The sequence below is a fragment of the Pundamilia nyererei genome, unplaced genomic scaffold (genome assembly GCF_000239375.1).
Source record: "Pundamilia nyererei isolate P.nyererei 1_Seehausen unplaced genomic scaffold, PunNye1.0 scaffold00182, whole genome shotgun sequence".
NCBI lineage: Eukaryota > Metazoa > Chordata > Actinopteri > Cichliformes > Cichlidae > Pundamilia > Pundamilia nyererei.
The window spans coordinates 231,438-257,105 of NW_005187583.1; the positions used below are offsets into that span (position 1 = coordinate 231,438).

Genomic DNA, 25,668 nt, shown 5'->3' on the forward strand with positions numbered 1-25,668 from the left:
AAGATGAATTCACGGTTAAACCTCAAAATGAAGTCAAACTGAAGAAGTATACTGAATAGAAATGCTTCTGCTTGTTTTCTGATTCATTACAGATCAAAAACACAAAAAACTGCAAATGACAGCAGCTAACGTCACATCGCTTGAATGAGTAGCTCATATCTACAGTGTGGCGTATATTTCCATGCTCTTTAGTTTGCACCTAAACTCCCCATTACATGTAGCCATTGTTTAGTCTGAAAACACAGTCTGAATCTTTGATGGGAATCAGTTTTATGTGCAGTGTGTGACAAGTGAAGATGGCGGTGTTCACAGCAGCTCACAGTACGTGATGTTTGGAGCGGCTTTGCAAAACATATGATGCACTACTGTAAAGATCCTTAGATCAGTAAAACTTCTCATTCTGATCATTTTCCATGTGCATGATTAAAATACCAACATTTAACTCCAGTAAATCACAAAGAATCAAACATTTACAAGCTGCAGTTTGTATGTTTCACAAACGGTGCCTTATATGCATCAGTATGTAACAACAACTCATAGATCAGTTCGAAATGATGGATAAAAGAAGTTTTTAGGTTATGAAAAACTTCTCTGTGACAAGTGTCTGAGCTATTTTTTGAGCCAACATGGCGGTTCCTGTTCTTAAACAGCACCTGCTTTGTGTGTGACTTGTGGATGATTTTTTTTGTGTTTTTTTTACATGTAACGTCCCTTCCCCCATTTCTTGTTGTCTTCAAATAACCAAACAGAAAAACGTCACTGATAAAAGACCAATAAGAGTTTCAGATATTCCGTTAGAATTACAGATGATAATAAAATGTTGTCATGCAGTCGAACATGTCTGGAGGAGACAGACGTCGAGACCCTGGCACTGAAAAAGCATTTTAATAACTATGGCTTTAGAATGTGTGTTAACTATGAATAAACCCTTAAACAGTGTGACTGTTCACTACCGGGTTTCAAATGTGACTTAGGTGATCAGCTCATGAGTCAAGTGCATAGAGACATCGCTGTTTAGAGCCCCTATCGAGTGCCTTCAACGTGTCCATTTGTAATTGTGTGTCTGCAACACATCTGCTCCACTCACCTCACCCGCCTGTCTGCAGTCAAGACACAGAACAGATGTGTTTAGCAACTATTGGCAAAAATGTATAATAAACTAAGTGTTTAAAAAGTAGTACAAATACAAAGTACAAGTAATACAAAAGGCAGTATCACTGCATGTACATCTATTTTTAAATAACTTGGCCTAGCTTAACCAGCTATGGTAGCAGGGGGCTCAACCTATACAGATGCAGAGTAGACCATGGCACCTTGGACAAGTCACCGTGTTCATCAAAAAACAGACAATCCAGCTATGGACTCTCACGTCTACACTTAGCATCCATCACAGTTTACCTAACATGTATGTCTTTGTGCTGTGAGGGGAAACCAGAGGACCCAGAGAAAGGCACAGGCAGAACATGCAGGCTCCACAGAGATCGGCCCAGCCGGCGAGCAGATTCCTTATCTTCTCCTGAGTCACCACCATTCCTCACTTTACTAATTAACTTGTATTCCCACTGTATCAGTTTCATTCACATCATGCAAACTTATGTCTGTAAGTCAAAATGCAACAGAACATGTTGGCATCTGAGCAATAAAAAAGGGGGAGATCTGAAAACCAGTCTTCCTCACTGGCTTCTGACTGGACCTACAGAACCAGTGTGTTCACATCAAAGTGCGGCTCTGCCCCCAAGTGGTTCAAGGCAGTAAACTGCGCACACACCTCTGCTGGTCAACAAGAAGCATCACAGTAACATCCTCCTGTTTCATGAGCGCAGCCGTTCAAGTAAGTTTGGTTTTAGAAGTCAATGTAATTCACTTTGATATTAAAATCATATTTGTAGCATGTAAAGAATAAACTATCAAATTAGTTTGAAAGCTACAATTTAATATCACGGTTACAGTAGCTTCAATATGTGGAAATTCTATATATCACATCCAGACTGTTCTTAAATGCGTCTGTTGTCTCTATTATACACAAAATAAAAAATAAGTAAAATACTAAATAAGTACAAGTTAAAGAAAATGTAGATGCATGTAAATAAACAAATACATGCTTTTGCTGTTTCATTTAATGATAACACATTACATCATATAACACGAGAATATAATAATGCTGTAAAAGAACTAGTACATTTCCATAAACTCTTTAATACTGATTTGGCCTCCAGGTTAAATTTTTACGCAAGAGTCCACGCGTGGCATCAAGCCTCTAGCAGTAGAATAGGTTGGATGACCATCAAGAATTCTCCGTCTCTAAGTTTTACATGTGAAAAGGAGATAAGAGGGCGGCGAGGAAAGTGGATGACTTTTACTCCGCCCGAAAATGTGGAGGGAGGGTGCTAAAAATGAACTGCGAGGGGGCAGTGGCCAGTTGGGACGCGTCTTTGGGAGACGAGGAGCAGGCGAGGAATCACCGCGACTTCACAATTCAATCCCTCTCCAGAAGGCTTCCACAGTTTTGTATCGCGTCTCTGTGGTTCGGTTGACCGCCACCGGTCGCTTTCTTACCGCCCATCCAATGTGCGTAAAGGGGTTCTATGTGTTCACCGTCCTGTCTGGACTCGCAGCGTCAGGTGAGAGCCGCTCATTTGAGTGAAACGGTGATTTTGGTTTAATGTGAGTTGCCGTTTGACATATTTTTTGTGATATATAAATTTATTTATTTTTTTTTATGTTTTTAAAAAAATGTATGTTAATATTTTAAAAGTTATTCAATAACACGCTGTTTTATATTCATACCAGGACACTTACGCCTGGTTTATCTGGCAATTTGCGCGTATATTTTTGCGTCTGTGCTTTCCAAAAGTTTACACAGTGTCACATATCTGGGTTGACCCTTAAAGAGAGCTTCCAATAATAACAGCTTCAGAGTAAAAACGCTGATTGCCTGGCTTTTACTTAAAGCTCCCCAGGGACCTTTAACCTCCATCTCAGACCGGTGTCTTGCGTCACTGGGAAGTGGGGAACTTGGCACAGTGGCACTGGGTGGGTCACTTAAGAATTCCAGTAAAGGCTTTACAATACCCATAGTGGGGCCCATTCCAGGCAAGATAATGGTTTAATAGCAATTACCGACATTGAACCCATTGTGTTTGTGGTTTCACGCAAACTCCTTTCCTGTCTATTAACGTGCTTACATTCACAGAGACTGTGAAGCGGCCCGCTGGCCTCAGATAAGTCCACCTGCTTTCCGTTAAGAGAGGGGGCGTAAGAGAAGGGGGGCTGGTGTTCAGGATATGTAATTTGGATCATAACAACTTGTCAGATGCGCAGGGAAATGAACAATCATAGATCTTATCCACCTCTAAAAAAAGTTCCAGCCAACATCTAATCACTGCTTTGGCACGACTAATGGAACATATTTTAATAGCATCAGTGGGCCCATCAATCAGTGGCAATTCATTCACAAGAAGCCAGGTTGCTTTAACCTTGAAGTAATCTCTGTCCATCCCGGTTAAGTGGATTATATTGATTGAACATGTCCATCCACTGCCAAAGCACCATGTAGGGATTCACTGTAGTGGCAAGCTGCTTATGTTTACAATGAGCATGTGCCTGCAGATCAGTCACAGCACAGGCTGACACTGACAGAGCAGGAGGACGCGTGGATGCAGAGGAACGGATCCTCAAATAACAGCATGTGGATGAAGAGGAGCATGTTGGGACTGATTACAGCTCAGCAGCACCACAGTTCTCGAGCGTTTTGTGCTGTAATCACTACCATTGCCTTTGGCTTTATTGATAAAAAACAAGGGCAGGCATGACAAAACAAGCCAGCGCAACATTTTTGCGAGCCATGTAGGGTATAAAATATGCAGCCCTCTATGCAAAATAAATGGGATGTTTCTCTCTCGACTGCAAAAGCCTGTCACCGTGCGATCAAAGCCAGTTTGTATTCATTTGTAGACTTGCTGCAAACAGAAAAGTCAGTGTTATGATTTAGGATGAAACAAAGAGAACAATCACACTGCTGCTGCTAAACATCACCGTCACCAAGTGTTAAAAATCCTTCACGGCTCAGAAAACCGTAACGAACTCCTGCTGTGTGTGTTTTTTGAAAAGTGTGTGTTGGCAGGATTTCTTATTTTTAAGTTCAGTAAATCATATTTAAATCAAGACATATTTAAGAGCAATGGGGTTTCTTTTGTTGCTCATTTTCTTCAGCTAGTGTGATCCTTATCAAATTTGGATACATTTTTATTTCAGTAGTGCATCTGTGCTTTGGAGAAAGCTCTTGTGTTTTCCTGCTTCGTGATGGAGGTGGAGGGTGTTAGAGTAGATTCAAACTGAATAAAAACACAGGAGTTTAAACACAAAGAGCTTTTTCCCCTGAAAGCTGTCAAATCAAAGTGTTAAACTGCAGTCTGTTTGACCTGTTGTGCAGCACAGGCCTCTTGGAGGCAATCTAGCATCAATTGAAACACAATTTTCAACAGACTTTTTTTTCTTTTATAAAGAAATCAAATAGTTAATGATATACATAAATACAGGAAACAGGAAATGAAGTGAAAATAACAGCAGTTGCTGTTGTTATCTGTAGCAGTAGCAGTTTGGCATGCCATTTCTTAAAAGCCCCACATTACTCTCTTCTTTTGTGCTGATTAAATGTCTTAAAGGAGAAAGCGGGATTTGAACCGTAATCTTACAGTGACCAGACTTCCTCTGGAATTTTCCAATTTGTAAGACATGTCACAGCGAATAGACAGGGCCTGTTTAAATTGTTCAGTACTTTTGCATTATTCATCCATTTGTTATGAAAGTGGGGGTTTGAGTTCGGGCATATTTTTTCTCCCCCACGTCTGACCACTTAGCTTCAAAGCCAGCAGAGCAATAACTCAGTTACATGTACTCGCTGCCAGCTGAGAAGAAGAAAAACAGAGCAAAAACAAACACTTAGACCAGATTTCTCTCATTTTTCCTTTTCATCATCCAAATAAAGACAGCCAACTGAACATTTTTTCCATCCCCTTCTGCTTACTGTACGTCTCTTTTTGTTTCTGTTGTTCTCGCTTTGTTTCAATTGTTCCTTTCTTTCTTAAACATGATCCTCGACGCATGAAACGCTGACTAATGCGTGTCAGCCTGTCCCGACTTACAGGTTTAACACACATACAGATGCACAGACATGCGAACAAATGGCTGCTGACGATTGCGACTTTCCAGGCTGGGCTGTATAAACGGTGATTGTTTAAGCTTTTTCTTAGCTCTGCCTTGTTGACAGTAAAGGAGCAGCTTCTTTAGGCTCTGTTGACTGGGATGTAGCAGTTATCTCCCTGCCAGCGGGTCTCTAATCTCACCACAACAATATTAATAATAGGTCAACATAACAAAGTGTGACTGTGGTTTTTTTTGACTTGCCGTGCTGTGTTGACATACTAGAGGGACGCCTGGCCTTTGTGGTGCATTGGAATTACCTTAGAGGGGTGTGTTAAGTTGACAGTGACGAATGCCTTGTATGCAAGGGTGCACCAATCCCAACACAGAGGGTTTAGAGCCCCATGTGAAAAATATTTGACAATGACGGCAAGGTGCTCCCCACACTTATGTCAAGAGACGGTGCTCGTCTCCAGATGGAAGCAGGGGTTTGAAATGCCTTTATCTGGGTGCAGGGAGCATTTGAGTCGCTGCCTCTCGTGCAAATGCAAAGCCCATATGTTTGTGAGAGTGGCTTTTTGGCTTGTGTAGTCACTTTTCTAACATGCACTCAGTTGTTGGCTGGCCAATCATTCCCAAAGATGTTTTGAGTTACTTTAAACACGCACATGTACAAGTTCAAACGACCCACCCCAGTACGTTTACAGCATGACATAACTCGACAGTTTCCACAGAATATCAGCAGCTCTTTCGTAGTCATCTTATCTGCGGGGAGGAGGACCTTGAGAATTTTTGTCGCTTAAGTTATCGTTAAGTTGAACCGTTTTTTGACTCAACAGAGGAGTAGTGACTAAGGTGACTATAGTTAACTAAAAATAAGCTAAAAATTCAAACCATATTTGAAAAATTACATTAAGTTAATTCAAATAATACCTAATTGAGCAAAAAACATCCAATAATTTCCTGATGTGAGATGGTGATAACCAGGTTTTAACATGAAGAATTATACATATATTTAAGAAAAATGATTTTGTGAGTTATAATTCCGGTACCATCTGGAAACTTTGCTTTTTTTTTTCTTATTAGTGTGTGATCAAATATGTGACTTTGTGGGAGTGCTGGACCTTATAACAATATTTGAACTAGCCAATACTCAGACATTTTTTTATTGTATCTGTCCCAAAGTACAGATTCAGATTCATTTTGATTGTAATAAAGACCTGGGAGAATTTCAGGCTGTTACCTTTAATACTTTACAAGATATTCATGTTCTCAGATTTCAATGCGCAAAAAATAGCCTCAAAGTAGGTAGACCAACATTAAAAAAAAAAATCTTCAAAAGTATTTAATATATGAAGTTATAGCTTCAGAGCAATCATTATACATTTTAAACTTTGTACCATAACAATTTAATACAAACTGGAGCAGAATGACCCGTCTGCTGGTTTGGTAAAAATATTTTAACAACTTGCCCGATGAGGCGCTGATTGAAGTGTTTATTGAGAGTGTGGGATCTAGAACACAGAGCGTCTGCTGCTTTCAAAAAAGAAAACTGCTGTGATTTTACTGTAATGCCTGCGCTGATTTTCCTGAATCTTCCCTCTGACATGTGTCATGCACCCCACCTCACCCCAACCGGTCTCGGCAGATCGCCGCCTCTCCGTGATCCTGGTTCTGTTGGAGGTTTCTTCCTGTTAAAGGGGAGTTTTTCCGTCCCACTGTCACCAAATCACTTGCTCATAGGGATTCATATGATTTTTGGGGTTTTCTCTGTTGTATTATTGTAGGGTCTTTAAGCACCTTGAGGCTGCTGCTATGATTTAGAGCTGTATAAAAGAAATTGAATTGAGCTGAATTGACTTCAATAATAATTAAAAAGACTGAAAGTATTTAAAACTAAACATTTTCAAACAATGAAAATGTAACTGAATGAAGAAAATGAACTTTGGAGACTAACTGAAGCTAAACTGAATTAGAAACGAAAAGTCAAAATGAAATTTAAGAAAAACGAATTAGGAAATACTAAACTTATAACTGTGGTCATGACGATAGTATTTCACCAGTTGTGAGAGTTACTTTGCCTTATTTTCCTTTCCATTGTTTAGCTTCTGACTTTCATGTGTTGGCTGCAAATTTTTTCAGTGTATACAAAAGCCGCTGTAAGCTTTTGTGCTGTAATCACAATTTAAATGAATGAGAAGGAAAATGATAAAAGGAGGTAAAGGACTCATGTGGGAGGATTTGGCCCCACTTTTTTAGACCCTGTTTTCCAACATTTTTCAACTTGACCCCAAGTCTGAAACTTGGACTACCCATGCTAGGCTGAAATCCCACTGGAGAGAAAAATGGGAATCCTGCAAACTTTGTAACTTCTGCTGAACAGATGACAGCGTATAATTCCTAATTCTAAAACCTTTTGCAACAGTAGAGCCACACAGTCTGTGAAACGATCTCACAGTATCAGTCCACACCATCACATGAGCTGAATCACTGGAAGACACTGTGTCATCCTGAGCTCTAAGTCGAGGCAGAATGTAAAGAGATGCACAGATTCAGTGTGGGGACAGAATTCAGACGTTACTTTTCCTTAAAACTGCCCAAAAAGTATCTGAAAACATAACCTCTGTGTAAAAGTGATACCAGAGAAAAAGACCCTTCCCCTTTAGGATTTCAACTTTAGCTTCTTCAGTGAATTATGAGTAAAAATTTAAACACTGTAACTGATACAATTAGTTTTTTATGAAATAGCTACTTTTGTCTGTGTGCTTGTTCACAAAAAAGAAACAGTGAACATGAATCTTTGATTAAATGCAGTGAGACTCTGTTAGACCGACTTAACAAACAAACCAGCATTAGAACTAAGCACGTGTGTCTAAAATCCAACTTTCCATTTTACAGGAACCATGTTTTGTTTCCTCCATCTTGAGTTACATAGTATTCCTTCTAAAAAGCCAGACAGAGCCAGACCATGTTATGTAACTCTTTTCACAGAGTAGCTCTTTCCTTTCTCTGAAGTAAAGCGATCTCTATTTGTAAAATTGGCCCATTCCCCTTTAAGGCAGCCAGCTGAGAGCAAAGGCCTGCACCTCCTCCACACTTTGGTCTCTGATCTATTTATTAGTTTCAGATGTAGCCATTCTTGTATTTGCTGGTTTGTGTTGTTGTGTTTGCACATTTCTGTTGCTTGTGGGGCTCGCACACAAGAATTTCACTCGCATGTGCTGTGCCAGTGTGCCTGCACATGCGATGTGACAATAAAAGTGATTTGAGTGATTTGAGTGATTTGATCTGTGTATAAATTGTCACTGCCTCACTTATTTATCTGCTCGGGGAGGCGGGGGGCACAGGTGAAAGCCACAGCAAGACCACATCCAGTCTGACTCATACCACGCAAAACCTACATCTTTTTTGCTGCATAGTAAATATGTGAGGCTGTCTGTTAAGGGTTGGACTGTCTGTCCAAGAGAAGCCTGAGGGCTGTGGGTGAGCTGGATCGAAGTGCGCTCATTGGACCCCCCTCGCCCCCCAACCCCTCAGGAGTTTGTAATCCCGAAGAGGAGCTGAGTCAGCCGCGAGGTGGGAGTGGAAGAGGTTTGATGGATTAAACTCTTATCCTCACTCACCCACTTCGCGTTTCCTCTGAACACCGTCGCCTGATGAATTACAATTGGCCAGGAGGAAGTAGGGGGAGTGGGAGAAAAAAGACGAGGAAGAAAGTGTTCAAAAAGAGATTGATGCTTGGTCCCTGCTTGGAATGACCTTTAAGTGTACTCAGACACATTAGCTGTGCATAGTTCATGTCTAAAGAGTTCAAATCACAATAAGAAAGAAATTGCAGTGACAAAATTTGTGACTTGTTTTATTGGGAGAAATATTTTTCTTTGTCTTCCTATAAACAAGGAACAGCTTTCCAAAGCAAATTAATCAAAGCTTTTAGCTTGTCATGTCTTGTTAATAATTAATTTTACATTTCAGCTTTATTTGGAATAAGCGGCAGTGTCATAGACTGTATGCAAAGAATAGACCACACCAACAAAACAGTAACTACTGGGTTTTATTGCAATTTATAAAGCTTTAAGTTGAACATTTTGGCCATTAAACTAGTTTTTTCAAAGAATAGGATGCTGAGTGTTCATGTGCTAGTAACTTGTCATTTTCAAAGAAGCCAAGCCCTATAGCACACCCAGCTTTATTAGCAATTTCACAGTAAATGGGACCATAATTAACTAACTGAGCAGCATGCTGTCTTTAAAAAAGACTCGACACCCTCAGTCCAGTAGTGACTGAGATCATAACCCCCTTAGGAAAGGTCATAAATCAGGAGAGATGTAGGGCCATTTTTTCATTGACTTCTGCGCTGTCCCTTTGGTGCAGCCCCCCTGGTGGTTAGTAGAAAGAATGACACCAAGCGGTTCAGAATTGGGTTCAATTTTCAGACCTAAATATGGACGGGAGAAAAGAGACACCTCAAAGTGACCTCATGTCTTAACACAGCATGGCCAAAGGTGTGGACACCTGAATGGAACAGGTCTGTGTGACAGTTTGATACACAAATATGAACGTTTTTTGGGGGAGAAATGAATGTGACTGAACAGCTTTGGAAGTGTCAGGCAGGAAACAGCTAACAGGAAGCATTTAATATATGATTATATGGACCGTGTGATTAAAACACACCGTACCTTGCATATTTTTGCTGGTTTTCTCAAGTTGCAGTGCGTTTGAACTCTCAGGGCTGCCGTAACTTTTGTAAAACAGTACAAAGTAGAAAGATCACTTAAGGCCAGACGTTCATGAGTGAATGGAAATTCGTATTAATCTCTGACTCTTTTTTACAGCGTGTCTTTTGTCTTCACCCCCATCGTGTTTTGGCACATTGCTGCCCCTCCCTGAGCCTGATTTTGCTGGAGGTTTCTTCCTGTTAAAAGGAGTTTTTCCTTCTCACTGTCACCGAGTGCTTGCTCATAGGGGGGTTATTTGATTGAAGGGGTTCCCATATAAAGCACCTTGAGGCCACTGTTGTGATTTTGGCCTATATAAATAAAACTGAATTGTATAAAGAAAGCATACATGTCAGTATCTCAAACAAAGTTGTGTTCATTCAGGGGTTCCCTCCCATTACACCAGTCAACACTCAACTCTGTGTCCCCCTCCTCTGTGAACACACTGTTACCTGAACCTGCTATTCCCAGCCCTCAGTCCAGCCCCTCATGAAAGCGAGGCCTTGTTAAAACCAGGGAAAACTAACCTGGGCTTGTGAAACATCTTACAAAGAAGAGAAGAGGCTCTTTGTAATCCACTGAGCTCTTTGTGTGTTTGCTCCTGTCCTAAGTGTTTCCTCCAAAACCGGCGTAACAGAGAATCAGGTTTCCTCCGGCGCTCCGTTTTGTCTCTGAGCCGTAATGAGGAGAGGAAAGGCACAAACACGCACAACAAGGAAAAAATGTAATGAAACCAATTTCCTGATTCGAAGAGTTGTGTCAGCTGCTCGATTTCTCCTGCAGTGTTGCCTCCCTATAAGACCTAACGTCCTCTTTGCAAATTGTAACGCAGGTTGGCAGAAAATACCACTTACACAGTGACTCACAGCTGCCTGGATATACTTTAGTGGATATACTTTACCATCTAATCAATGGTGTCTTCTGTTTTTAAACTAGCTCTGTTCCCCTTGCTGTTTAGAAAGATGCATATTTATGAGCAACTGCATCAACAAACCCCAAAGCCCAACAGAGGTTTGCTGAGGAGCTGTGATAAGAGCTCTATATACCACGCAGCATGGCCTTTCTGCAGCGTGAAACACACCCAGAACGGCCTGGAAATGTTTAAGCTGTGGAAGTACAGCTGTTGGTAACCGAAGCAAAATATTGCAGTCAGCAGAGGTCTTAGTTTGTTTGCCTGCCTCTTGGTTAGCTAAGGTTTACCGACGAGTGGGAGAAAGGTCAGCTGACGAAGTAGGAAAGCAAGTGAGTGAAGAATATGTTGTGCAGGACGTGATTTGCATCCTTGGCAGAACTCTATGAGATGGTATTTTTTAAAACTGGATAATAAAAATACTTCAGTTTTATCTTCCAAGGGTAAAAAAAAATGTAAATAACTTTGATAACTAACGAAAAAATCCAGCCTGGGAACAGATCAGTGATGCGTCACTCTCAGTGCGTCCTTATTTCCTCGGAATAATCTCATTAACTTTTTCAACTAAAGTGAAACTTCATATTTGTTGGTTCCTCAGTATTTACTCGGTAGGGCTTCATTATTTCATAGTTACTTGATTAAATGTGAATCAACAGCTTGAAAAGAATACAAGAAGAACACAAAAAGAATAATTAAAAAAATAATAACGTAATCTGTAATAAAAAAGTACATATTGTCGTTTTAAGATGAAAATGGGGAGTCAGAATCACAGATTATTATGCAGTAGTCATTAACTACGGAGATAGTTTCTCCCAGATGGTTCTTTAGTCAATAATCATTTTTGATTTTATAGCCTTGGCTCAGGAGTTATTAGGGAAGTACTGATAAAAAGTCCTCAGTTTTTTCCTTCCTTAGTGACTAATGGTTGCTAAGGAACCCTGTTTATGTAACGAGACGGATCGTGTTAAGGCTCAAACTGCAGTAACTTCTGAAATTCTGACTGTTTTAAATTGGTTTTAAAAGGTCAGAAAGGTCAACAAAGGAGACGCAGGAGCCTCAAATATTGACCACAAAGGACAATTATTGAAGTTTTTCACCCTTTAGTTCTTGCTATGTTATGACTTTGGTCTTTTTCACAGCTGGAGCCAAATGAAAGTGGAAACATGAAGAGACCCCACACTCTGGTTGCTTCACACATTCTGGGCGCTGCTTCTAAGTGACAGCAGACAGCTTCATGTAGAAATAGGCCTGCTAACCTCTGCATAGCACCCGGAACAACCAGTGCACTACCACGCACAAAAGAAGGTTTTAGAATACCAAAACCAGAATATTTTTAAGCTTTTAATAAGAATAATAAGAATAAAAGTGATTCCTGCCAACTGCTTCATTCCACACATACCTGCATGTCTGGCAGTGTGAGATTAAAAGCAACACTGAAGCGTCCTTGAATGAGGCTGTGCACTCATAAACCTGCCTGCACTCACTGCCACCGGTTGAAATACATACATGCAGGTCAGAAAGTACTTAATAATTTCTGTGTCTTTGCAAGGCTTCATAGAGTCATGGGATGACCGCCAAGCCAAGCAAAACCAATCACAGCCAAGAGGACTCTGTTAGATTATTATTACAGTAGATGAAAGTACTTACCCTCTCCGGCTGCAGACAGAACAGTGGGCCAGAGCAGTTTGTACCGAGCAGTGTTGACAGGTAGAATAAAGTGCATTAAAGGTTCAGCAAGTTCATTTTATTGTGATATATAAGGGATATTGATAGATATTCTGGACTTGCGCCAACACCAGCTAATGAAGCGTGTGTGTGTGTGTGTGTGTGTGTGTGTGTGTGTGTGTGCATGTGGACTTGTGCCAACAGATGGGCCCTTGGGCTTAACCCAGCGAACGCACACAGGTCGATATCCACTCAACAACGAAAGACAATATTTTATGATCCTAGCTGTATCCGATACTGTATTGGTTCAGGAACACGAACAGCTGACGTTTACATCAACAAAAATATGCACAAGGATACACGCATGCACATACGCACTTTCTCCAGAAGTCTGGGAGAGATAAGACTTTGACCTGGCGGGAAATCCCATGTGGGAAAGTCTTTCATTTAAACTGTAACGGCGTCGGGTTACAGACGCATTTCACACAAAGACTCTAATTTGGTCTTTTTTAATTACCAGTGAAGAATGTAATTGATGTCATTCAGATGCTTCACAGTATTTAATATTTCCAATTAGAAAAAAAAAGGTTGTGGGATTTTTGAAATATTGTGTTTTCTTGTCATCCTGACAATTGAATTTCTGTTTCCTTCTGTAAAGGAATCCAAATCTTTCTAGATAAAACTTTTTACATGAAAGTTTTTCATTCTGCCTGCAAAGAGTAAAAAAAATGCAAAAAAAAAAATCACACAAATAAAAGAAAAAAGTAGCAAGTTGCACACAAACACAAATAGGACAAATCAATTTGCCTGTAATCTTCCCATGCCCTCTTCCGTAGTCTACATAGCTCCAACTTAATAAGCTGTGAAAGCCCTCCCTCTGTCTCTGCGTGCTGGGTGTGGTCGGCATTGGCTGGACAGGATGTTCAGACATAAACAGTCGAGCAAACGAGATTGGACAGAAACTTATGCTGGAGGAGACAAGTGGACATACAAGCAAACAAACATCATTATCGTATCTAATCCTTACAGACTGCAACTGTGTAGAATGACATGGCTAATCTCTAGCTCCATCTATGCACTAATAAGTCACTCCTATGCTTCTTGCTTATTTCTTGTTTCTTTCCCCAAATGGGTCCGTTCAACACTGGTAATGTCTTTACTCAACGGCATGTGTCCCCCTCAGCAATTAGTGCCTGCTAATGGCAAATTAAATAGTGATCACGCACTTCTAGCTATGGGGACAAATTACTGTTAGAAGCACTGTACATAACCGTAACGCTGCTGTCGTCGTGCTAATACCCGTTCTCCCTTTAAAAAGACCTAATTAACCTTAATTCTTAATCAGCTCTGCGTGCATCAAAAGGACGGCACAGTTGAAAGCGTGTACTTTTTTGTTGCTCAAAAAGAGATTAGTAACACTTATTTAAATTCATGTACTCGAAAATAGACTTGGTTGAGGGTAGAAATGTGAAATGAGGTGTTATGGCCCGGAGGACCTGCTTCCTCCGCTCGCATTTGAAGCACAGTGAATCATTTCAGTGTAAGCTTTTAAACAATTTGGTAGAGGAGCACAGGCACTGCACTTTTACTCTGCTAATCTTCCAGGTCCTCTGTCACTTCTCGGATGTGAAAATAAAAGAGTTTAGCTGTGAGTACTGACTTCTAACCAGAAATGTACCCCCTTTCTTCTCTGGTTCTTCTTCTCTGTGCTGGTCGTATAATTGCAATACAGTGGAGGAAATAATTATTTCATCTCCTGCTGAATTTGTAACTTTGCAAGCTTTCAAAGAAATGTTTAGTCTATCATTTTTTACAGTAGTTCCATTTTATTGGACACGACTGAATGTGAACCAGAAGTCGTAAAAAACATTAGATGAAAGTTATAAATTGATTTGCATGTCACTGATACTGATTACAGTCAGTCAATTACAGATACTTGAGACCTTGTATATAAAGCCCACCTATCACAGAATCATCTGCGTGTGTTCCAACCTTTCCACCACAGTGGCCACGACCAAAGAGCTGTCAAAGGACAAGATTGTTGACCTGCACAAGGCTGTAATGGGCTACATGACCATCAGCAAGAAGCTTAGTGAGAAGGTGACAACTATTGGTGAGATTATTTGGAAATGCAAGAAGTATAAAATGACCATCAATCCGCCTCAATCTGGAGCTCCATCCAAGATGTTGAGATTATAAGAAAGATGGTAGATCCTCTCAAAAGTCCACTGGAGAACACTGTTAATGATTTGAAGACAGCTGGGACAATAGACATCAATACCACCACTGATAACACACTACACTTTAATGGACTTGTTTATGAAGGCACATGTACAGGTCCCTGTTAGGTTTGCCAGTGAACATCTAAGTGCTTCAGACAGGGTTTGGGAGAAGGTGCTGTATTCAGATGAAACTAAACTCAAGATGTTTCTTTGTTTGGAAGAAGACAGATTTTGAGTATGACCCAAAGAACACAACCCCCACAGTCAAACACAGAAGTGGAGACCTTAATACTTTTCTGATTTCACTCCACTGAGGAGCTAATGAATGGGGGCATGTACCATAACATCTCGGAAAACAACCTCTTCCTTCCCTCAGCCAGAACACTGAAGATGAGTCATGGATGGATCTTCCAGCATGACAGTGACTCAAAATATATCACCAAGGCAAAAAATGGATGTTAAGGTAATGTAGTGACCTAGCACATCTCCAGACCCCACTCCTTTAGAAAATCTGTGGAGGGAAGGCTTTCTTCCTGTTAAAAGGGAATTTTTTCTTCCCACTGTCACCAAAGTGCTTGCTCATAGCGGGTTATATGATTGTTGTTTTTTCTCTGTATGTATTATTGTAGGGTCTACCTTACAATATAAAGCGCCTTGAGGGAACTGCTGTTGCGACGTGGCGCTGTATAAATTAAATTTAATTGACTTGAACTGAAGTTTTAGTGGCCAAGCAGCAGCCAAGAAGCCGAAAGGATGTAGAGAGTTTCTGTAAAGAGGAGTGGACCGAAATCCCTGCTGAGCAAACCTGGTGACCAACTACAAGAAACATCTCACCACTGTTCTTGCCAACAAGGGTTTCTCCACCCAGTATTAAGTCATGCTTTGTTTGGGAATCAAATACTTACTTCACTCAATGACATGGAAATGATGTAATGTGTTTTTTATCTTCTGGAGTTTTGGTTCATATTCTCTCTCCATCGCCATTAAATTTAAACTATCATAAAAATTAGAGACTGTTCATTTCTTTGCAAGTCAGCAAAGTTACAAATTCAGCAGGGGACTGTATTCCAGCACATGGAACCGCAGTGGACTATGATGCTTGTTAGCTTAATTATTATTTATTGCTGCTGTCAGTGTAACATTTGTAGAATTAAAAAATTTAATCACTGCTTTTGCAAGAATATTTCATCTCCTTTAAAAAGAAATGAAGCTATTTGCACAACATTCTCAGTGTCTTGTTTTGTGCTTTTGTATCTTATGGCCACAGGGGATCAATGCAGCTTACAACAAAATAAACAGTTTATTGCTAGTTTAACATGCCAGAACTAAACAATAGTGCCATTTGATCAGTCGTGCCAACTTAAATATTTAATACGACATAATCTCAAGTTGCAACAGCACATTATGCTGTCCCCCCAAATAAATGAATACTTAAATAGAAAGCTGAAGTATATTCCTACTTTTTCAAGAAAGAAGATGTAAACTTTGAAACAAGGCCTCCTTTTATTGCTGTTTGCTATGAGGGCTCATCTATAGTGTGCTGCCTGTCTTTTAGTTACATCTCTGCAAATCTCCAGACAGGATAGGCGACCCCTGGTCCATTTACTAAGATAAACAAAAAGGCTTTTAGACTTTGAGAGAGAACCAAACAGCTGGCAAACATCTGAAATGACTCGTTGCCTCTGTAACATGCTTTACAGGATCATGGACGGCCAGTGATTCGTGGTTAGGATTGATCAGGTCACTTAGCGCTTCTGAATTGGAGCCTCTCCATCAGTTGCAAAGCGTAACATTTCTTCAGGGATGTCCAGCACGTTGAGTCTTTATCGCAGTATGTTGGAGATAGCAACACGCCCCCACTGCATGACTTCTGTTCAACAAGTCAAAATAAGAAGATATCACGTTCACAGGGAATTCAGATGTAGATGAGCAGACATTTGTATGACACTGAGTAGTAATATTTATAGTTTTTTTGTGATGCTTTTCTAAAATGTGATGACTTGCTGCTCTGAGTCTAGATCATTTTCCTTTAATTAAGCCACTGGTTGGTTTCACACTGAAACAGGCTAGAAGAGTAGACCTCGGGAACGCCATGGCCGGTTCAAAGCAGATTTGAAACCATGCCATGCGGTGTCATCTGTACTGATAACTTAAAATTAGGGAGTCATAGCACTCAAAATTGAGCAGGTCTTTAAATATTTCATTTTGAACCAAACTCCTGCTCGATTCTGCTATTCCCTGTCTTTTTCTTGGACATCCTTGTGGCCTGGACTCAAGTGTCAGGATTGAAGAAGTGCACACGGCCGCACACCTGCCGTCGAGAGGGAGTCATTAAGCGACTGTGCTGATGCAGCCAGTGTCGATGCTCTTGACCTAATGAACATCCTAAACACAGCCACTTCTCTCCATTAATTCCATGCTCCTATACACACAGCCAAGTGATGGGAAGGAAAGAGGTGGAAAGGTGGTGAATTAAGGCTTACAGCCTCTGAAGTGCATCCAACAAAGCACTGAAAAGTTCAAGATTTGTATCTTCTGCTTTGCTCTGCTCACTCGTACGCAGCACTCCCAGGTTTCACCAGACTCATTTGAAACACATTAGGCTGTTAGAGCACTGTCAGGGAGAGAGAAGCTCGTCTGTTTAATGCTGCGAGGGGTTGCCTGGTCTCATCCCGGCCCACAGGAAACTCTCTCCAGCCTGATAGGGAACAAAACACACTGCCCAAGGAGCTAAACCCCCGCTGAACATTTCCCAGCAAGCTCCTGCCTTAATGCACACAGTGATTATAAACCAGCGGTAACAATATGGCTCAATTTGCCTGCTTTGCAAGACTATTCTAATTTCTGTGCTGCTGCTGCTGATGTTTTGTGCCTGAAGCCTTATATTGATATTCACCAGCCACCTCAAATTACTTAACTGAGAGTTTACGTTGTAAAGGACAGCTTAATCCATCTTTATATTATATATTATTCACATCTTTAATAATTAACACTGTCACAAAGATGTAATTACTGTTCAGCCTTTTTTTTTTCTAATGAACTGATTAATAACGTCTCCTTATTTAATTCTGATGTTTTGATGACTAAATACTTCACTATAACCTAGTATGTATAAAATCAAGGCCAGGTATGAGACACTGAGGTGAGCAGTCTGGCCAGAGAGGGCTTTTCCATCAGACGTACGATTCTTTTCAAGTGTTTGGCTTAATCTGTAGAGATAGTGCTAATGGCAATAGGAAAAGTCTGGGCTACCCTGAGCTCACTGCAGCTACTAGCCCTGCAGAAGGATGTCTGCTGTGTTCTTGGTATTGAAAAACACTAGACATGGCTTCTGTTGTTTTTAGAATATAGAGCTCTCTCTATAAATAGTCCTGGTGGCTTTAACTACACAACCGCACACAGACTTCCATATCAACCTGCACTCACACAAACACACATACTCAGGAGACTACTTCATCAAGGATCTGCCGTCAGAGTCTGTGATCTCTGGGAGAGGGAAAACATAATCGTCTGGCTCCCTATGCCATACTGATGGGCTGCCAGACTGAAAGTCAGCATTAAACATGTCTATTCCTGGCCCACCGCATGCTAGGTGTGTGTATGTGTTTCCACATGGTGTAAATGTGTAACAGCGCTGACTCTGGGCAGCTCTATCCATCATACTATGGAGGAGCCAAATTGTTGCCAATATCCCTCCCCGGTCTTCAGGTCCATCCATTTTTCGTCTAATAGCTCCACCGTACTGTAAAGACTGACATGGTCCACATCCACCTAATATACTGCAGGCTCTCACTTTCCGGCTTCTCTCAGTCGCAGTGATCAAATTGGCCATTATTCACAAAGTGTCACAGAATTGGCTCCTGATCTGAAATCTTTCAGCAAATGTGATGGGATGAAGCGGATTTCTGATCGTAGCTGTGCGTTAGTAAATCCCTACTTTTAGCACTTGAAGGATTTCTGTATCTAATATAGGCTACTGTGTATTTCCAGTGACAACTTAGTGATTTTTCTTGCAGCAGCACTGCGTAGGCAGAAGCAGGGTCACTGAGTACACTGCATGTACTCAAAAAGAAGGGAATTACTGATGAGGGTGAATTTGTACAACACCTATTGGGTTGTATTTTTTTCTTGTGCATTCCAGAGATTATTTTACCCGCCATCTGCGTGTGCATGTATTGATCTCACCCACTGTGTTAATTCTACTGCTGCAATTTATGCTCACATGTTGCAGGCATGCTGCAGGTCAGCGGGATGCGTATATACACATCTGAGGAGGTTGAGGCGGTCAACGGCACAGACGTTCGTCTGAGGTGCACCTTCGAGAGCTCGTCTCCCATCAAACCCGATGATGTCGTCATCACGTGGAGCTTCAGGCCACTTAAGGGGGGTCCAAGGCAGTCGGTGAGTGTGTGCGTGTCGGTGAGTGTGTGCGTGTCTGTGTCTTTGCAAAGACAAAAAAAAAGTGAGAACAAACCACAAAACCTCCCTCATTGTGTCAAGGAGCATCCGCCCCCTCATCCAAGTAAGAGAGGAACCGGTGAGTCATCTGGCTCCCTGTGGAGCATTCAAGACAGCCAGTGTTTGTATACTTGTGTGTGGGGATATTGAGAATAGACAGAGTAAGAAGCGGGAGATTTGGGCAAGTCTGGGCTTTAATTTTCCTTTCTTTGCTGGAAGAAAATGTCTTCACTCTCCAGCAGCAGCAGCAGCAGCAGCAGCAGAGGACTCAGTTTGATAACTTCTGACTATTCCCTGCCATCGTTACCCTATCTAAATGTAACCACCAATTTTCTCTTGCAGGTATTTTACTACCAAAGGAAACCATTTCTTCCACAAGAAGGACTCTTCAGAAAGTGCATTTCCTGGGCTGGTGACATCATGGGCAGCGATGCCTCCATCATAATTCGAGAGGTCAAGTTCATCTACAACGGCACTTACATCTGCCAAGTGAAGAACCCACCCGATGTCCACGGCCCGGATGGAGAAATTAAACTGAGAGTAGTTGAAACAGGTCAGCAGTTTGAATTTTCAGCCAACATTTTCCTTCGTACATCCTTCATTGAACGTTTCTAGCTATACATTTTATGTCATGGTGAAAAGTCAAACATTTGATGGCAACGCAAGTTAAACCAGCAAAAACACAATGTGTAATTCACCTGAAAAGTTTAGAAATGTTAAAGAAATAAATATTTCTTTAACATTTATTTTTATCAAATAATAATAAAAAGCATAATAAAGATAATAATAAATAAATAATTAGAAATAAATTCAAGTTAGTGTAATAATATCCTTGAAAAAAAGAGACTGGTGGTGAAGGCTGTGGTAGCCAGCACCACGACGTTAGCAGCAGAAGTCCTGTAAGTTTAGGGTGGGGCCTCCAGGTATCCGACTTGTTTGTCCAGCACATCCCACAGATGCTCGATTGAATTAAGATCTGGAGAATTTGGAGTCCAAGTCAACACCTAAAACTGGTTGTTGTGCTCCTCAAACCATTCCTCAACCATTTTGGTGCATTGCCCTGCTGAAAGAGGCCACAGTCATCAAAAAATACTGCTTCCATAAAAGTGTGTTCATAGTCTGCAAAAATGCTTAGGTAGGTGGTACGTGTCAAAGTACCAGCCACGTGGATGGCAGAACCCAAGGTTTCCCCACAGGACATTGCCTAAAACAGGTGCCAGGTGTTCTCCAGACCATCGACATGATATAAAAGAAAGCGTGATTCATCAGCCCAGGCCACCTTCCTTTATTGCTCTGTGGTTCGGTTCTGCTTACGTGCCCATTGTTGGTGCTTTCATGGGCACTCTGACTGGTCCGCAGCTATGCAGCCCCACATACAAAACACTACACTGCTCTGTGTCTTCTGACACCTTTCTATCAGAACCAGCATGAACTTTTTGTGCACTTTGAGCTACAGTAGCTCGTCTGTTGGTCAGGGCACACGGGCCGGCCTTCACTCCCCACATGCATCAGTGAGCCTTGGCCTCCCACGACCCTGTCGTTGGTTCACCACTCTTCCTTTAATGGACCACTTTTGATAGGTACTGACCACTGCAGACTGGGAACACCCCACACTCCGCTCTGACTCAGTTATCTGGCCATCACAAGTTTGCCCTTGTCGCACTCGCTCAAATCCTCACACTAAAATTTTTTCCGGCTTCCCACATATAAACTTTAAGGACTAAATGTTCATCTAATCTATCCCACCCACTAACAAGTGCCACTATGAAGAGATAATCAGTGTTTATTTTTCCCGTCAGTGGTCATAATGTTATGACTGATTGGTGTTTTATGCATCAGTATTTAAACACAGAAAAAAAATCAGTCAACAAGATGAGACAAAGCAGTGCTAGCAGCTATGAGATGTCACGTATGCAGACCTGAGTGAGTGCTAGAATGCTGACGTAGTGTAACAGGAAAAAAAAATAAAATCACACACTCAGAACAAAAAACACAAAGTTTTGGCAGGTGTTTGTGGAAACCAAGCTTGAATTCTGCAAAGTAATTGTGATCACCTGACTAGAGAAAAAGTCAGGTGATCACTGGCAGCCAGAAATGAACTGGCACCACGAGGAAGTTCCTCTACTGCACATACAAAAAGCAAAGGCTGTACTTCTTTCACTTTTGACCAAAGTTGTGGACGCACTGACCTCGTCGTCTCTAAAGATGCCCTGGTAGCCTTACTAGTGCTTTTGTATTTACACCGGCTTACAGGAGACACATATTGGAAAAGCACAGTTAAAGTGCCTTTGAGCTGAGGGTGTTGTTTATTTTCAAATAAATATCCCTGTCTATCACTTTCAGCCTCTTTCTCCGGACTTCTCCTGCTGGCATTTGCCATCGCAGCCGCCATCTCCGGCATAGTCATCCTCCTCCTCATCATCGCATCCTGCAGGAGATGCAAGAGGAGGAGACAAAGGGAGCTGGAAGGGAATGAGGAGGCCCCACGCAAAGAGCGAAAAGACCCCACCGCGTGGTAAGAAAAGAGACAAAAGGGAAAGAAAAAAGAAGAATCACACACTTTCTCTCCCGTTCTCAGTCTAACTCTGGGGATCAGGGCTTGTGGTCCTCCCTGCAGCTCTTTTCCTATCGGACAATTCACTTTCTTCCTTCCTCTCCAACTGCAGTCTTTGGATCCTACAGATTTGGACCAATCAAAGGGCCAGCTTTTACAAAGCAGACATAAAATGAAAAATGTGCCTTTGTGCAGAAAGCAGTAGACACTGACCTTTTAGCCAGACTGCTGCGAATCACCACGCGCCTTTCTCAGAAAGGACTGTTTAATCGCATCCTCTTTTCCTGTTAGACTAAATGTGCTTCCAAACACACTTCCTGTTTGGAGTAAACTTTTGATGTAAACTTAGAACAATGGTGTATTCCTGTTGCTTACTTCCCTACTGATGCATTTTAAACTCCTACATAGCAATGCTATGTAGGAGCATTGCTATGTATAACAAACAGCACATGTTTGTGATAGTAGTTCACCAAACAATAGAAACAATGCTACAATGAAAGCGCTTCTGTTGAATTCCTTTAATCACCACATGATGGTAATATTGTGAAACCCACACAAAGCTGTTATTTCATTAGTCATTAATATTGGCTGTGTGATTCAGTCTTCCGTGGTTCATGTGAAGCTGCAGGAGGATGCTGGTTTACGATTCTGTTTTGTTTTGTTCCACTGCTGAAGTGAAATTGCTGTACTTCTCTGACATCCTGTGTCATCGTTAGCCCGATTTTGTGACTGGTGTAATATAACCGAGGTGCTTTGAAACAATCAAGATCTGTTGGTGAGCTGCTTTGTTGGAAACAGACATTTTCAACCAGCACTTTTGTATAAATTCAATAACAACACAGAAACATTAACACGATCAGCTCTGAATTCTTTTCTTTTGAACCATTTTAATGGCCTTCTGTCTGTTTCAAACAATGAGCTAATTTGTCAAAAATACACCTTTTTTTCTTGGGCGCTGGAGTTTTCTTTGCTTCTCTCTTGGGTTTTCAGATCTCTCTGTAAAAGGTGCAACGATTATTTGTTTTTCCTATGAAATACAGTGTTACTGTAATGCGTCACACCGTGAAAGCGAAAGGTGTTGAGGAAGTTTTGTTCTTCTTGCTGTCGCTGATCAGATTTAGTCAAAGTGTCTCTCTTGCTTAAAAAAAAAAAGTTGTATAAGAAGGAAATAATTGCACCCAATCAGAGCTCATGTGGGAGAGATGTTCATCCAACCTTTCCTCTTAATTTGGGACAGATTATTCCTAGCTGATGCTAACCCTCTGTCCCTGCTGCTGTGTTTGTGTCTGCTTGTCTTTGTCCTTTGACCCCGCCCCCCCCAATGTGTGTGACTTGTGGGTGTGTACATGTATGATCATGCATGAATGCATATCCCGTTGTGTCTATATGTGCCGTGTTCGCTCGTCTCCCCCATTCGCCTGCGTGTGCATATCTGTGTGCGTGTTTGTCACAGCCACCCATCGAGGGCCGTCCACCTCTTCTTATCAGAGACCTCCATAGAGATTGACAGTTCAGACGGCATGATCTCAGATCCCAGCACCAAAGACTCGAGCTCCTCCGAGGAAGAAGGCCCGAGCTCGGATGACGATGATGGCGGTGACGCTTCAGATTGAGGAGGAGAAGCTGAAGCGGAGCCAGCCAGGAAGCTCGACGGAGGGATGCCAGATGATACCTGCAGACCTCGCCATCAGGCCCAGCGGGGGTCCGATTAAAAAGGTGCTGCAGCTGAGGTTGAATTGTGCAGTCTGTACAAATCTGTGAGGAAAACTAAAAGTTTGAAAACTTTCCAAGCAAGCACAGAGAGGTTAGAACAAGGCTGAATGAGCACAGAACAAAAGTAGAATCGTTTTACTTGAAATATTCATATGTGGGGAGAAATGTGTGAGTAAAAGTGCAGGGTTTGTGGAAGTAACCCTGAACTCTTGGCTACTGTCCTGAAGGGAAGAGGGGACAATTCTTAATCAGTAGCTGTCTCCCAGGTGACACGTGGATCTTGTTACGTGTAGGAAGTCAATACCGAAATCAGCTGCACCAAGCGATCGATTTCCCTAAAGACATTGGCGTGAACTGTATTTAGATAGAAAGAGAAGGACACCACTGCTGATGATCAGCCATATATGCAGATCTTTATTGCACTGAGGCTTTTTTTCTTTCATCGTCTTAATGGAGAGTATCTCTGCTTTGTTTTACAGTTAAATGTCATTAAAGATAATGTACAGGAGGTCTTCCATTTCAGTCGGTTATGCACACCATCGTGACGCAAGCCTGCGAGTACTGGTCAGGAGTAGCTTTGTCCTACTCGAGTACACAGAGATGTGTACAATGTGTCATATCAAATGGAGAAACAAAGCATAAATATTGCTGCCATTTTTTCTCAAGGCCAAATATCTGATCCATGAGCAAGCAGCTGCGCATGCACCTGCCCTGAGTGTTGTGTGGGAGCGCACAGTCAGATCTGAAAACCCTTTTGATTTGAAAATGAGAGCCTGTTTTTCCCCCCCTCCATGCGCCTGTGAATGCATCGTGTCTACTAACAAATGAATTTGCTGCCTGTCTTTCATCCTTGTGTGACAGACTTTTTACTTCTATTTGAATATTGAGCACTATGTTTATAGATTTTTATTTTCTTCTTTTGTAGATAAAGCCAGAAATATTTTATCATGTTGATTTTAAAAAGTGTCATTCTATGTATTTGTTATAGAGCTTTTCTAAAGAAAATAATAAAAAAAAGAGAATTTTCTAATAATCATGGCCCTTGACTCTTGACTACATTCAGTTCACTGCACAAAAAAAGACACGGACATGCGGACCTTCACTTAGAGCTCAGTGTGATTTCATATATGTCATCTATTATGTAAGAGAGTAATCTTGTTATCCAGCATTTATTATGCATCATTATCTTTAATGCATTATCTACAGCTGCGTGTTTATTGTGCGTCTAGAGAGCTTTACACTTGTTGTACCAGTAAACATTAATGTCCTGAATCACTGTTTCATTCCTTGCAGGTCCAGTATGCTCATACCTGCCTTTGTCACTTCAGTCTGGGTTTGTTTACTGAATTCTGATTGGTCATGTCTACAAATATGTCACTCTATACATTTGTCTGTGTGTTTGTGTGTGTGTTTGGCAGTCCATTTGTGAGCACCGATCAAAGTCTGGCCAGCTTTAGTTACTGAGTGACAGACTTTAACAGTGTCAGCAAGTCTGCAGGAGGATTAACTAAAAATGGAAGGGGGGATGTTAAATAATTATATTTCATAGTAGAAAGAGCAATAATAATAATAATAATAATAATAATAATAATAATAATAATCAACTGTGGATGTTTAAATAACATAATGTACACCTGGATTTTTGACTTTCTTGAGCATTATTTATCTTCATTGACCAAATTTGAATGCAACACCCAAAACACTTTTGGGCAAATTAATGACACCACTCTCTGTGCTATCAATCTATTTGGCCAGGCAAGCAGAAACATGATGGGAAGGACAGGAGACGCATTAAATTTTCAATGCAGCTGTTGTTCTTAACCCCTCCCCTCTCCTGTCATTGAAAGGAAACACATCGTATGCGACCGAGGTGATTGATTTCTGTGTATCTGCCCTTTGTGCATTCATCCCTCTTACCTATTTGAGAACTAAACTCCCAGGAGAGGTGCTCGCCCATGACTCATTTAACAAGCCATTGTCTTTCACAGTGTGTTCAGCATTGCCACGCACCCAGAAAACACCTCTATATTCTACGGGGAGCGCACAGTAAAGTAAATGTTGAAGAAATGATTCATGTCTTTCTTGAACTCACTCCCTTTTCCTGCTTGTGCCATGTCTTGCTCCGTTCCTCCTTCTCCTTCCAGTCTGCACTCCACACTCCAGAGGTGGTCTGTACCTAGCACAGTGTTGTAGAAATAAATGACTTTACACTCATTTGTGTGCGTGTGTGCACACAGAAAACATGCACAGTGAGTTGCAGAAAAAAAACACTCACTGGTTATGAAT

At 41.3% G+C, this 25,668-nt stretch overlaps 1 protein-coding gene across 1 annotated transcript; it reads left to right on the forward strand.

Moving 5' to 3' along the window:
• The first annotated feature begins 2,339 nt into the window (after positions 1 to 2,339).
• Positions 2,340 to 24,415, forward strand: LOC102199313 (myelin protein zero-like protein 2). Its single transcript, XM_005746724.2, has 4 exons — positions 2,340 to 2,621; positions 18,889 to 19,058; positions 19,458 to 19,668; positions 21,459 to 24,415. The coding sequence occupies exons 1-4, from the start codon at positions 2,372 to 2,374 to the stop codon at positions 21,632 to 21,634; spliced, it is 807 nt and encodes a 268-aa protein (XP_005746781.1). The 5' UTR covers positions 2,340 to 2,371; the 3' UTR covers positions 21,635 to 24,415.
• Positions 24,416 to 25,668: the final 1,253 nt, after the last annotated feature.

What these genes read in the sequence shown, in the direction of transcription:
- LOC102199313 (XM_005746724.2), top strand. Translation starts at nt 2,372, where the DNA reads ATGTGGAGGGAGGGTGCTAAAAATGAACTGCGAGGGGGCAGTGGCCAG. An exon ending in GTCTGGACTCGCAGCGTCAG is followed by an intron (nt 2,622 to 18,888) that starts GTGAGAGCCGCT and finishes CACATGTTGCAG; the next exon opens with GCATGCTGCAGGTCAGCGGG. An exon ending in ACTGAGAGTAGTTGAAACAG is followed by an intron (nt 19,669 to 21,458) that starts GTCAGCAGTTTG and finishes TATCACTTTCAG; the next exon opens with CCTCTTTCTCCGGACTTCTC.